Source organism: Crocodylus porosus, unplaced genomic scaffold, assembly GCF_001723895.1.
Source record: "Crocodylus porosus isolate Cpor-Errol unplaced genomic scaffold, CroPor_comp1, whole genome shotgun sequence".
Classification (NCBI taxonomy): domain Eukaryota; kingdom Metazoa; phylum Chordata; order Crocodylia; family Crocodylidae; genus Crocodylus; species Crocodylus porosus.
The window spans coordinates 73,011,522-73,024,388 of NW_017728909.1; the positions used below are offsets into that span (position 1 = coordinate 73,011,522).

The window sequence follows — 12,867 nt, forward strand, 5'->3', positions numbered from 1 at the left end:
CATCCCCGAGCAACTACAGAATAGTCCTCCCTGGTGATGACCCCTTCTTTCCATTGGGTCTTGTTAAATGTAGTTTTTAGAACCATAGAAAAGTAGAGTTAGAAGTGATCTTAGGAGGTCACTTAGTCAAATCCAGTGCTCAAGATTAGAATCATACCTGTCTGAAACCAATCTACAGAAGTGTTTGCCTAATACAAGGGTTGTCAACCAGGGGTCTGCGAGAAGGGGGTAAGGGGTACGCGCATGCAGGGGTGCCACCCACCATCCTACACCACTGCCTCCCAGGAGCAGGGCCAGGGAGTGGGGGATGAAGGCAGCAGCTTCCCTGTGTGGGTGGACAGGCACCACCCAGCTAGCTGGGGGGGGGGGGGGAGGGGTTGCATGGGAAGAGAAGCATTCACCACCCCATGCTACTGCATGCAAGGCCCCTCCTTCCCCTCTCCATCAGAAGTGTACCCAAAAGGGTTACACTGCTTAATAAAAGTTGAAAACCCCTGCTCTGATAATTTCTAATGGAGATTCCATAGTCTTTCTAGGTAATATGTTCCAATGCTTAATCACCCTCATCATGATAAAGTTCTTGCTAGCATCCAGCCTAAATTTCCCTTTTTTCAGATTAAGAGCATTGCTCCTTGCCCTGTCCCCTACAGCTTGAGAGAAAATTCTGTCACCATTTTCTTTATAACCACCTGTCAGTTACTTAAAAGCTGTTAGCAGATCTCCCCTCAGTCTTCTGTTGTCCAGACTAAATAATTCAAATTCTTTCTAACTTTTCTCATTAGGCAAATTTCTAATGACTTTTGCTGCTTCTCACTTCACTCTTTCCAATGTGTCTGTATCTTTCTTGAAGTGTTCTGCTCAAAATTGGACTCCATAATCCAGATGAAGCATACCAATGCTGAATTAGAGTGAAAGAATCACGTCCCTAGACTCGGAGGTGACACACTCCTATTAATGCAGTGCAATATACCATTGGCTCTTTTTTGCAACATGAGCACTTTGCTGGCTTGTATTCATCTAGGGTCTACTATAACCCACTGATTCTTTTCTGCAGTACTGCAGCCAAGCCAGCTATTCCCTACTCTGTATTCATTGTTTTCTCCTAAGCACAGCACTCTGCACTTGTTCTTACTGATTTTTATTTGATTAAGTTCAGATCATTTCACCAATGTATCAAGGTCACTTTGACTTCTAATCCTATCCTTCAGAATGTCTACAACTCCCCACAACTTGATGTCATCTGCAATTTTACTAACTGTAAACTCTATCTCATCCTCAAAATCATTAATTGAAGATAGTAAATGGTATTGGACCCAGGATGGATTCCCTCAAGAGGGCCTGATACTCGCAATTAGACATTGACCCATTGATCACTACTCTTGGAGCATGATGATCCAACTAGTTATGTATTCATCTGATGGTACTTTCATCTAGCCTGTATTTCTTTAGCATACTAAAGAGAATGTCATGGGAAACTGTCAAAAGCCTTGGTATAGTCAAGGTATGTCACATCCACTATTCTCTTCTCCATCCACAAAGTTAGTATGGTATAGAAGGAAATCAGATAAGTAAGGCATGAATTGCTCTCAGTGAATCCATGTTGGGTTTTCCTGATCACCTTGTTTTCCTCTCAGTGCTAAGAAATAAATTCCTTGATGACATGCTTCATGATCATGCTGTGCATCAAGGTCAGACTGATCAGTCTAATTCCCCAGATCCTCCTTTTTCCTTTTTTTTTAAATGGGAACTATTTTTGCCTTTTTACAGGACCTCACCCAACCTCCAAGAGCTCTCAGAGATCTCTTTATCCTTTCTATAACTCTTGTTTGTTGGGATTCTTAATACTCATGTTTAAATATAAGAATGTTAATCTTTCTTTTTCTGAATCATGCTAAGCTTCTGGCCTTGATAATATTGCTACCACTTAATTCCGCTGAGCTGAGTCATGTGAAACAGTATCTCTTCTCTTACCACTTCCCAATTTTTCCTGTTTTAGTTTTTGTTAACCATACCATCAATCTTGAACTATGAGAGTAGAATAGGAGGTTCCTATATAACCACAGATTACTTACCCAGTACTAGTATTATGAACACAAGTATTAATGCTACTGATAGTCTCATTATGTCTTTTTATCCATAAACATACCCATATATAAATACTGCTTAAATAAGTTAAGTGATGCACAAAATTGTATACAATACTCCAGAGAGTACTCATACTCTGTTGATCGTTATTCCCATTTTACCAATAACCTGAGATATAGAAGTAAAAAGTGACTTGTTCCAAAGAAACCACAAGCCAGAGAAAGAATGGGGAAAAGAATCAAGGCCTCTGGAGTCTGTCCCTTCTTCCATCCAGTAGGCCAAACTGGCACTTTTTTAATGGAGTGTGTGACAATTCAGTATATTACCACCTGACAAATTTTGTTTATTCTCTATAGTTGTCCAAAGACAATCTATAAATGTATTAGAAAAAAGCTTTTTATAAGCACCTGAAAATATACTTTACCACTTGAAGGAATTACTATATTTTCTTCAAAATGATCGATATGTTTTTGTTAGAAGATTCCAGTTAGTACTAAGCAGTAATGCTTTAGTGCTTAGTACAGTACAGTTGGTAGTAGTAACCTTTCCAATGATAATTTACTAGAATAGTGGAGCAGTTTCCTCAGATGTGGACATAAACCAGGGCCCTAAGCTACCTGTGTGTACATATGCCAGTGGTGGCCAATGTAACTGACCTTTGGAGGGTAGATGTGAGCTGACATGCAGACATTTGTGACACTCCCCCAACTTGCTAATAGCCTAGCAGAGAAGAGGGAATTGGACCACAGAGTACCTCTACTTAACTGTGTCACTTTCACATCTTGTGCTCCATTGCACATAGCATAAGTTAGAGGAGCCTTGTCACCTGCTTACTCCTTTGGGTAATGTGAAAAATTTCATGAGAGAACCTAAATATATTGTGGGAAGGTGGCTGGGTCTATCTCGGTTCCCCTCAGAACATGCCTGCCACGACTTTGATTGAAACAAAAAGATGTTCAGTTTTACACCTTGAGGGTGAGAAAACACCACAGACCACCCAGATGATAAGTTTCCCAGGGCTGGCTTAATTCATAGCAGGGCTATATTGTTGCTTCCTCCACGCTAATTGCCTCATTAGCAAGGGAAGTGATACAGCTGCTCTAATTAACTCGTAAGTCAGGGAGTGTCCCTGCTGCATTAATCCATCTCCACCATGCCAATTAACTCATTAGTGGGGAGTGTCTCTATTGCATCTATCACCTCCCAGCAGGGAAACATCTTTGCTGCAGACTCCCCATGTCCAAAAATGAGCCCCTCACAGTCTTTAGCTGCCTGGTGGGGCAGCCGGCCCTGCCCAGCTCTCGCCCTCCACACGCCGCCCCAGGATACTTTGCCTTGGGGTTCTTCTTGCTGCTTTGTTCTCCAGGAGTCCTGGATCCTCCCTGGGCTGCCCATGTCATTCATGGGCTTTGGATAAGTACCTCAACTCCTTCCCGGCCAACCACAGCTCTTCCGTGTCACCAGTCCTTGGCCCTCCTTTGGATGCCATCTCTCTTCCTCTCCCCCTCTGTCTCTCAGTGGTCTCCTCCTCCTCCTCTCCCAGTGTCCGAGGGCAAAGTGCGCTCCCTCGCAGCCAGGCTTATGCACATGGCAGTGGGTTAATTACTGTAATTTTCCCGGGTGTGTTAACTCCCCTCACCCGTGTGGGGTGCTCCCTGTGGTTACGTGGTCTCATGACTGCCCTAATAACGGGGTTTCTCCCAAAGCCCCTGTTATATACCTCTTGCCTTAGTTAAACAAATCTCAAAATCCATCTTCTGCCTGGCTCTTAGTCAGGGTGTCATCTTGCCCTTCTTCCATATGGGAAAGGAAATTGATGTTCCCATTCTTCTTCTTTCCTTGATGTCTCACAAGAGACCACCTCAGTCTGGCATTAGCCAATTTGGCTGTTTGTAGCCAGTGTAAGGGTACGGTTTGTGATTAATACAAACTCCTGCCCTATTAGGTAGTAATGAAAGAGTTCTACCCCCTACTGGATGGCCAGGCTCCTGTTAAATCCTGGAGTATCGTGTCTCTGCCAGAGATAGCTTTTTGCTGGTGAAGGCTATAGGCCTTTCTTCCCCACCCCCCTTCTTGGAAGAGGATTGCTCCCAAGGCAATGCCTGACGTATCTGCTTGCAGGAAGAAAATTTTCTTGAGGTCTGAGGTGTACAGAACTGGGTGTTAGCATAGGGCTTCTTTCACTTGCTTGAAGGCTCGGGGGGCCCTGAGGTTCCACTTGGTCGAGTTCCTTTGGCCTTTGGTCAGTTCTGTCAGGGCTGCTGCCTTTTCCAAAAAACCCTCCATGAACCATCTGTAGTAACTGGCGAAGCCAAGAAACTATCGTAATTGCTTTAGTGTCCAGGGAAGGGGGTATTGTCGGATTGCCGCCACTTTGTCTGCCACAGGTCTTATGCTACCTTGCCCCACCATAAAGCCTAGGTATTGCGTTTCTCTTTTACCTAACGCACATTTCCAGGGGTTGGCTGTTAGTCTGGCCTGTCAGAGTTCTTCCAGGATTTTTTGCAGATGCTGGCCATGGGTTTCCCAGTCCCAGGAGAAAACAATGATGTGATTGATATATGTAGCAGCATACTCTTGATGGGGTACTAGCAACTGGTCCATCAGCTGCTGGAAGGAGGAGGCCACCCCATGCAGTCTGAATGGCATCCATTTAACTTGGAACAGGACCGAAGGCCATCTTTTCTTTATCCACTGCAACACTGCACTGTGGTTGTGTACAATACATCCCAGCGGGGTCTGAATACAACATTCTACTCCCCAGGCTTCTCCTGGTAACTCTTTGAAGACATTTTGGAACTATGTTATCAGGGCCTTTAGGTTCTCTTGCTATCTATGGCTGAGCTGGTCATCAACCTCTGGTCTAGTTGGGGATCCCTCTGTTTCTTGGAGCACCCCATTTTCTTCTCCTTCTAGCTCGCATACCTCCTTCATCCACCCTTCCCATTGACGCCACCTTCACAGTAAGTTAATGTGGTAAATTTGCTTCCTATGGGTGGGTTCTGTCCAGAAGACTTCATCGTTTACTGGCCCTGGTAACCTGAAAAGGTCTCTGACACCGTGACCGTAGCTTGTGGGGAATATTGGGCAGTAGCACAAGCACCCAATCTCCTACCTGGAGTACCCTTTTGGCAGCCCATGTGTCATAATGTTGCTTCGGTCTCTCCTGGCTCTATCCCAGGTTCTTCTGGGCTCTCTCCCAGGCCCTCTTCAGTCTCTCTCTGAAGCTGGCCATGGCTTGGGGCTGGGCCATGTCCCCTGGCCCTGTTTCCCATCCTTTATATCCAACAGTCCCCTTAGGCTGTGGCCATAGGCCAGCTCTAATGGGGCATACCCTATGGATCCCTGTAGGGCCTCCCTGATGGAGAAGAGTAGGGGAAGTATCATCACATCTCATCCCTGGGGGTCCCCTTGTATGCAGACCCGTATCATCCCATTCAGGATCCAGTTAAGGTTCTCCACAAGGCTGTCCGTCTGGGGATGGTAGATGGAGGTTTGGAGCTGCTTGATCTTCATGGTGTTACATATTCCCCTCAGTATCTTGGACATGAAATTCTTCCCCTGGTCAGTGAAGATTTCCTTGGGGATCCTGACCCACACTATCCAATTCATGAAGGTCCTGGCTGTCGCAGTGTCCGTCACCAGATGTAGGGGTGCTGCCTTGGGGAAGCGGGTGACATAGTCAGTAATTACCAGGATGAATTGATACCCCACCCGGCTGTGGGGGAATGGGCCTGCGATGTCCAGAGCGACTCTGTCAAAAGGGGCAGGGGCACTAACGGGGCTTTTAGGGGCTTTGCCCCCCACTTTTTTCTGGCATTTGGGGCACTGTGCACAATACTTTTCCACCATCTTATAAAAGCCAGGCCAGAAGACCCATTGCTTCAGGTGGGCTTCTGTCTTATCCTGTACCAGATGCCGCCCCTTGGGAAGCATGTGTGCCACCTGTAGCAAGTCCTCCCAGTACCTTTGGGGGACCAAGATCTGCCGTCTTTCCTCCCCATCTTCCTTGTCCTCCATATGGTACAGGATATCCACCCCCCTTACCTCAAACTGAAGGCTTTGTCTCGTCTTCCAGGGGTCCACCACCTCATCTTCATTTTTGGCCAGTTGGGATTGCCAGATGCTCTGGAACAGGGGTTCCTGTTTCTGCTCTTCTCAGAAGTACCCATCCCCTATGATCTGTTCCACATCAAGGTCCTTTCCTCCTTCCTTAGGGGTTCTGAAGCAGGCCACTTCTGGGTCCTTCTCCCGTTCCCCTGCTTTCTTCACTAGGATCTGAGGGACCACCTCCTCCATGTGGGGCCAATCCATCCCTAGAAGCATGGGGCAGGGGAAGGTCTTGGCTAATCCCACTGCGATCTCCATGTGCCCCAGCATTGTGAGCCAGATTTGTTGGTGCTTATAGGTATATGAGGCCCCATGGATGCAAACCATACTCATGGGACTCTCAGGGCTCCCCAGGTGTGACAGGATGAGGTCTACCCATATCATGGACCATGTGCAACTTGTGTCAACAATGGTGGGGATGATGGTATCCCCCACCTTGACTTCGACCACAGGCTTGTTCTGGTGACCTGGTCCCTTGTGCTGGCCAAAGCTGCAGTCCATCTTCGCATTGTGGGGCCTGTCCATCAACGCCTAGACTTGGGACCTTTGTGGACAAAACTGAGAAATGCACCCTTTCTCTCCACACCTGTAGCATACTATTTGTCTGGAGTTCCAGGTCCAGGGTTCACAACTGGGGGCCCAGGGGCTCTCTTCCTTCCTCCCCTGGCTGGGTTCTGCCAGGCGGTGCCTCATCCCAGTTTCCCCTAGGCACGCCTTCCTAGGAGTATCCCCCTCTCCCTTTGCCGCAGCATAATCCTCAGCTAACCCCAGAGCCTCCTCTACCATCTTAGACTGGTGGCGCTGTACGCAGCGATGAGTGTTGCTTCTGAGGTTGGTCAAGAATTGCTCCAATACTATAAGGTCCACCATTCCTACCATCCAGGTTTCTAGTTGCAGCCACTGTTCTACTAGGTCCCTGTGGGTCTGGGCAAGCAGGTGCGGGCAGGATCCCTCAGCCCCTTTTCGGACCTGGAACTTCTGGTGGTATGTTTCAGGGGATATCAAGGTGGTATGATATCATTTTCTGATAGTCCCAGGCCTTGGCCTTGGTGAGAGCCTGACAGGCCGCTTATGCTGGCCCAATGAAAAGGGGGCCTGTCCGTACTGCCCAGCTGCTAGGATCCCATTTTGCAGCTGTGACCATCCTCTTGAAGGCTTCCAGGTATGCTTCCACATCATCTTGTGGGGGCATCCTGGGGAACCTGGCCCCTCCCCCACCTCTCCCCAGCAACATCTGTTGGGCCTCGATTTTTTTCTTTCAGGTCCTGCTGGCAAGAAAACAGCTGGATCCATGCTTTGCTGCCCTGTAGGAATCATAGGGTGATACTGTGCACCTGTTGCCAGTCTGTCAGGGCTTGGATGTCCATGGACTCCATGGCTCTTCAGGTTTTCTAGGCTTTCCTGGCCAAGGCACCAGTTTCTGTGGGAGGGTGGCTGGGTCTGTCTCGGTTCCCCTCAGAACATTTCTGCCACGACTTCGATTGAAAGAAAAAGATGTTCAGTGTTACCCCTTAAGGGTGGCAAAACACCACAGACCACCCAGATGGTTAGTTTCCCGGTGCTGGCTTTATTCATAACAGGGCTATATTGTTGCTTCCTCCATGCTAATTGCCTCATTAGCAAAGGAAGTGATACAGCTGCTCTAATTAACTCTTAAATCAGGAAGTGTCCTGGCATGCCAGTTAACTCATTAGCGGGGAGTGTCTCTACTGCATCTATCGGCTCCCAGCAAGGAAGCATCTTCCCAGCAGACTCCCCGTGCCCGAAAGTGAACTCATCTCCGTCCTTAGCTACCTGGTGGGGCAGATGGCCTGCATGGCTCTTGCCCTCTGCATGCTGCCCCGGGGCCCTCTGCCTCAAGACTCTTCTTATCACCTTGTTCTCCAGGAGCCCCAGATCCTCCCTGGGCTGCCCCTGCTGTCCACGGGCTTTGGGTAAGTACCCAGGCTCCTTACCAGCTGTCCGTGGCTCTTCTGTGTCACCAGTCCTCAGCCCTCCTCCAGATGCCATCTCCCTTCCTCTCCTCTCTTTTCTCAGTGGTCTCCTCCTTCTCCAGTGCCCAAGGGCAAACTGCATTCCCTCGCAGCCGAGCTTGGGGCTGCACACAGCGGTGGGTTACTTACCCTAATCTCTGGGTTTAGTAACTCCCCTCACCTGTGTGGGGTGCTCCCTGTGGTAACCTGCTCCTGTGGCTGCCCTAATAACGGGGCTTCTGCCTAAGCCCCTGTTACAGTATATTTTTAAAAATCCATAATTAGAATCCACTTAACTAGATATCATCAAACAATTTGCCCTATGGAACCCTGTTTCCTTAAGTAAAGAAGACATGAGAAAAGTGATGGACCTTACTAATGGATGGACCTTACTAATGAGCCCGTTATGAGCTTCATAGAAATATTTATTGATCATTTTGGCATGGCTCATATCAATTGCATCTGCTTGGAAGATAAAGAAATTCCATCAAAACATTAAGCTGTCCTGTGGTTCACAAAGTCACCATCAGTTCCTGTCCCAGCTCTGCATAGAAGGTAGATTTCCACCTATCACAAAAATATTTTGCATCCTAGGAAAGTATGACTTTTTATATCAGGGGTGGGCAACAGTTTTATGTGGAGGGCTGCTTACCGAGTGTGGGCAAGCTGTTGAGGGCTGCATAGATAGCCCCACCCCTTGACAGGGGAACCAATAGAGAGGAATCCTAGGTATCTGGACCTCTTTGGCAAGGAGCCCTATTCCTGAGCAAGTATACAATTCCACATTGTGAACTATCCGTTATTGGCCTGATACAACTTCACTCTATACGATTGTACAGTCAGTTTTTAATGTGCTCCTCTACCTCTACTTTTGGTTATATCAGATGAGAAAGTCATGTCCAAAAAAAGTATCAATTTCCACCACAGTTTTAATAACTATCACCATACAGGTGATACACATATTCCTTTATGGCCTAGGACTACTACCAATATTGGGTTCCTCCCCTTTTGGCCTCTGTAATATCCCATGAGTGTTTACAGAAGTTCTTGTGATTGTGGTCATGCACCACAAGAAGTCAGAGATTGTCATCTAAGTAAGGAAAGATGACTAATTGATGATAAAAGTTTTACAGCAGAATGCATATTGACCAACCTTTGGGTGACCGTAAGACTTCTTCTGTTCACTAGATTTCATAGTAAATTACCAAAAAATCTATACTAATGCCAGTTCAGTCCTTTAACTTAGAAGGGACTCTCTTGGGCACAGTAATCACCAGGATGTTTCTCCCACAGAGGTATTTTCATGCGATGAGGAGACAGATTATCAGCCTAGAAGAGCAGACAAGGGACTCTCCCTCGTCAGCCACATGGCATCCTGCACTTTGTGATGCCATATGTCAGACCTCAGAGAGATACAAACTTGTCTACAATCTATCTACTTTCTGAGATGGAAAGTAACAATACCTATATCTGCTCAGTCCTCAGTGAGCAGTCATGTCAATCCACCCTAAGCTGGAGATAAGGTTTCAGTCCTCTTCCAAGTGTTCGTAGCATGGCAGGTCTCCAAAAATAGACTTATTTGCAATGGAGTGGAATGCAAAGTGCCAGCTGTTCTGCTCCAGGGCAGACTTTGAGGATGAAGGGAAGGGGGACAGGGCAGTCTACAATCCTTATCGCATGCCTTCCTGATACCATGGGTGGATAGGACCTGTGGTGCCTTCTTCCCTAATCGCATTAACCTGTGAATCATAACAGATGTATACCAGGATTGGACCAGAATTGTGTTGATATAACTAGCCTGGCCGAGACAACCTATACTCATACCGATAAGTACAGTACAGTCACAACTTACGTGCATTTAACTTAGGCAAATTCAGCTTTACACGCTCAGCTGCTGGGGCTGGCCACTGGGTGCCGTCTGGGGCACAGCACGAAGTGCAGCACCGTGTGGTATTGCCTGCACACACTGGCATGGCTGGGGGGCTCACGCTCAGCTGGCCGCCTTGTCCGGGCCTGGTGGTGGCAGCTGCTCAGCGCCGAGCCCAGTGATTTCTGCTATATGCGATTTCAATTATACGTGCTGACTTCAGAACACAACCCCTGTGTAAGTTGCAATTGTTCCCCTGCTGCTGCTTCATGACAAACACCCTCAATGAAATGACAGAGGGTACCACTCAGACCAACTTGTACTCTGACAACATTAATTTTTGAGGGTTTTCTCACAGTTAGAGTGAATCTGTACCAAACCTTGTGTTAGGAATGTCTTAACACATAACAGAAAAGTTTCCATGAGTTGTTCTACCTTGTGAAACAGCTCTCCTCAAGGTGCCCAATGCAGGTTATTTCCCCAGTATTGTCAAAAATCCCATGTATTTTAGTTTAAATGTTGGAACTGAGAACCAGTTATATATCCCTCAATTTTATCTGGCAGCACTCTTACCCATTGTCCCCCCAAACAGAAGATCAGCTTTTTTTCTTGCACCTGTTGCACCGAGTTTCTTAAAAGAGACAAGAAAGGTCTTCCCATATGTCAAGAACCCAGCCTGCCAGTGAGATCTGATGGCAGTAACGCATTGACTAGGTGAACCAGTAGTATCATCTTTGTTCTAATGTCGATCCATGAAGACTGTTTTCCTGCTGGTGATCACCTCCATCAAACACATTTATGAGATCCAAGCCACAATACTGGATCCTTTGTTTATAGATTTATACAGAAAAGTGGCATTCTGTACCCAAATTCCTGCTACAGGTTATTTGAGCACATTTCATTAGTATTCTTTCCCCCGGTTGTATAATTCAGGATCTAAGGGTACCCTTCACATGAGCAACATGAAGAGCTCTGGTTTATTAGAGACAGAGGATCAAACCTTTGAGAAGGCTCCCCCTGCCTGTTGGTGGTCATAGCCACAGATTCAGGGGTTCGTCTGGCTTTTAGATCCCCTGAATTTCTCTAACTCAATTTCTAGTTATATCAGCCCAGATAAAGGCTCACCCTTCTTTTGTGATAACTGCATTCCTCCGGGTCCTCCAGCTACCTTTGCTGCTTCTTTCCATAAGGTTTTTGTGACATTTATAGTCCGGCAACACGAAGTTTGGCATATATACCCTTATTGTGTAATTGTGGAGGCCTCCTAATGTGACATTGCCTTTGGTACAGCAGTACTCTGTCAGTCTTTGCCTAAGTAGACTCCACGTCCCACCTGCAAATATTGTGGACAGGTATTTGAAGGAGAAAAAGAAATGATTTAACAGTAACTGGAGTTCCTTCATCATGTTTTCATGATTTGTCCACACACTTCTCTAAACCCTATACTCCTTCACCTTTTCTTCAGAGTCTACCTCTTTGAAACTCCTTTTAATTTTAAAAAAGATAATCCACCTGGGGAGCCAGATTGCATACTTTGTCCTTCATAACCTTGGTGTGTGTGTGTGGCTGCAGGGGAGGTGGCAAGGGAAGCAAGAGGCGGCAGGCAGGCAAGGAGAGGAACACTGTCAAAATATCTCCAGTCAAAAGGATCAGGGGCTGAGCTCTCCCTTACGTAAGAATGTGCTTTGTGTGCAATGTCTCAGAACCCCAGTTACCAGTAACTTCCTTTTATCTTTGTCATTGCTGTTTGCAGTAATAATATGTATACAGTTAATAGGGAAATACATTGGGTTTGCATATAGTTAATAGAGGAATGCCTTGAGTTTACCAGCCTAAACCCAACATTCGTATTTCAGGCCAATTGGAAGTAATCATGGACCGTCGACTTATGCAGGATGACAACCGTGGCCTTGGACAAGGTGTCCAAGATAATAAGATTACAGCTAATCTCTTCCGACTTCTACTAGAGAAAAGACATGGAGTAGATGCGGTAGGAGTAATTACAGAAATGCATTAACTATATTTTTAAATAAAACTAATATGTTGCTTCTACAATGTTAAATTTAACTAAAAATTGACATATCTGACCAAGCAGAATTTTCTCATGTAATGTAAATCAGGAAGGGTTGAGATTCTGATATAGGATAGAAAATAGCTTGGTTGCTTTCCTGTGTTTTGCAGCAGTTAACCTTTGAATTCTCCCTCCTCTTTTCTTCTACTCTGTGTTCTTACTCTGCTTTCATTTCTCTTTTTTAAAACAGTTGGGAAGGACAAATTGATTGTCATGTACAAGCAGAAAGTAATGACAGCTGCTGAAATACTTGAGTAGATTTAACTGAGCATACGATTTATAAAACTTGGGAACGGTATATTGAGCTTATGATGACTATACAAATAAGTTGGAATGAATTTATTTTATATGGATATCATTAACCATTGGTTATGGTGAAGACACTTGAATGGTACCACTTAAAGATAAACTCCAGTACTTCAAGATTAGAAGATTCTGTTCATGATCCCCTAGTTTACATCCTTCAGTATAACACACAAACCATAATATTGTACTTCTAATGTCTATATCAAGTCCATAAGTTTGTTTTGACTAGGAACCTGTAGAAAAGTATCTAATATTTATTTGAGACCTCATTAGATAGGAAAAACAACACATCTTTTAGAAATTTGTTTCAAAGCTAAATCCACTCCAATGTTTTTTAAATAAATGTGCCTTAATACCATTCTGAATGTGTCTAGTTACAACTGTGGAATCTTCTTCACTCTGTAAGATTAAAGAGGCACCTGCTTTCAGAAATTAATCTCTTTTTGTACTTAAAA

The 12,867-nt window shown here is 45.6% G+C and overlaps 1 protein-coding gene across 1 annotated transcript in view; it reads left to right on the top strand.

Annotated features, from left to right (window-relative positions):
- The window catches only part of MAN2A1 (mannosidase alpha class 2A member 1), a 225,671-nt gene that overhangs the window by 183,809 nt on the left and 28,995 nt on the right, over positions 1-12,867 (top strand). Inside the window, exon 19 of the mRNA XM_019532463.1 lies at positions 11,892-12,025. Coding sequence (XP_019388008.1) covers positions 11,892-12,025 — 134 coding nt within the window. The remainder of the gene's footprint in view (positions 1-11,891; positions 12,026-12,867) is intronic.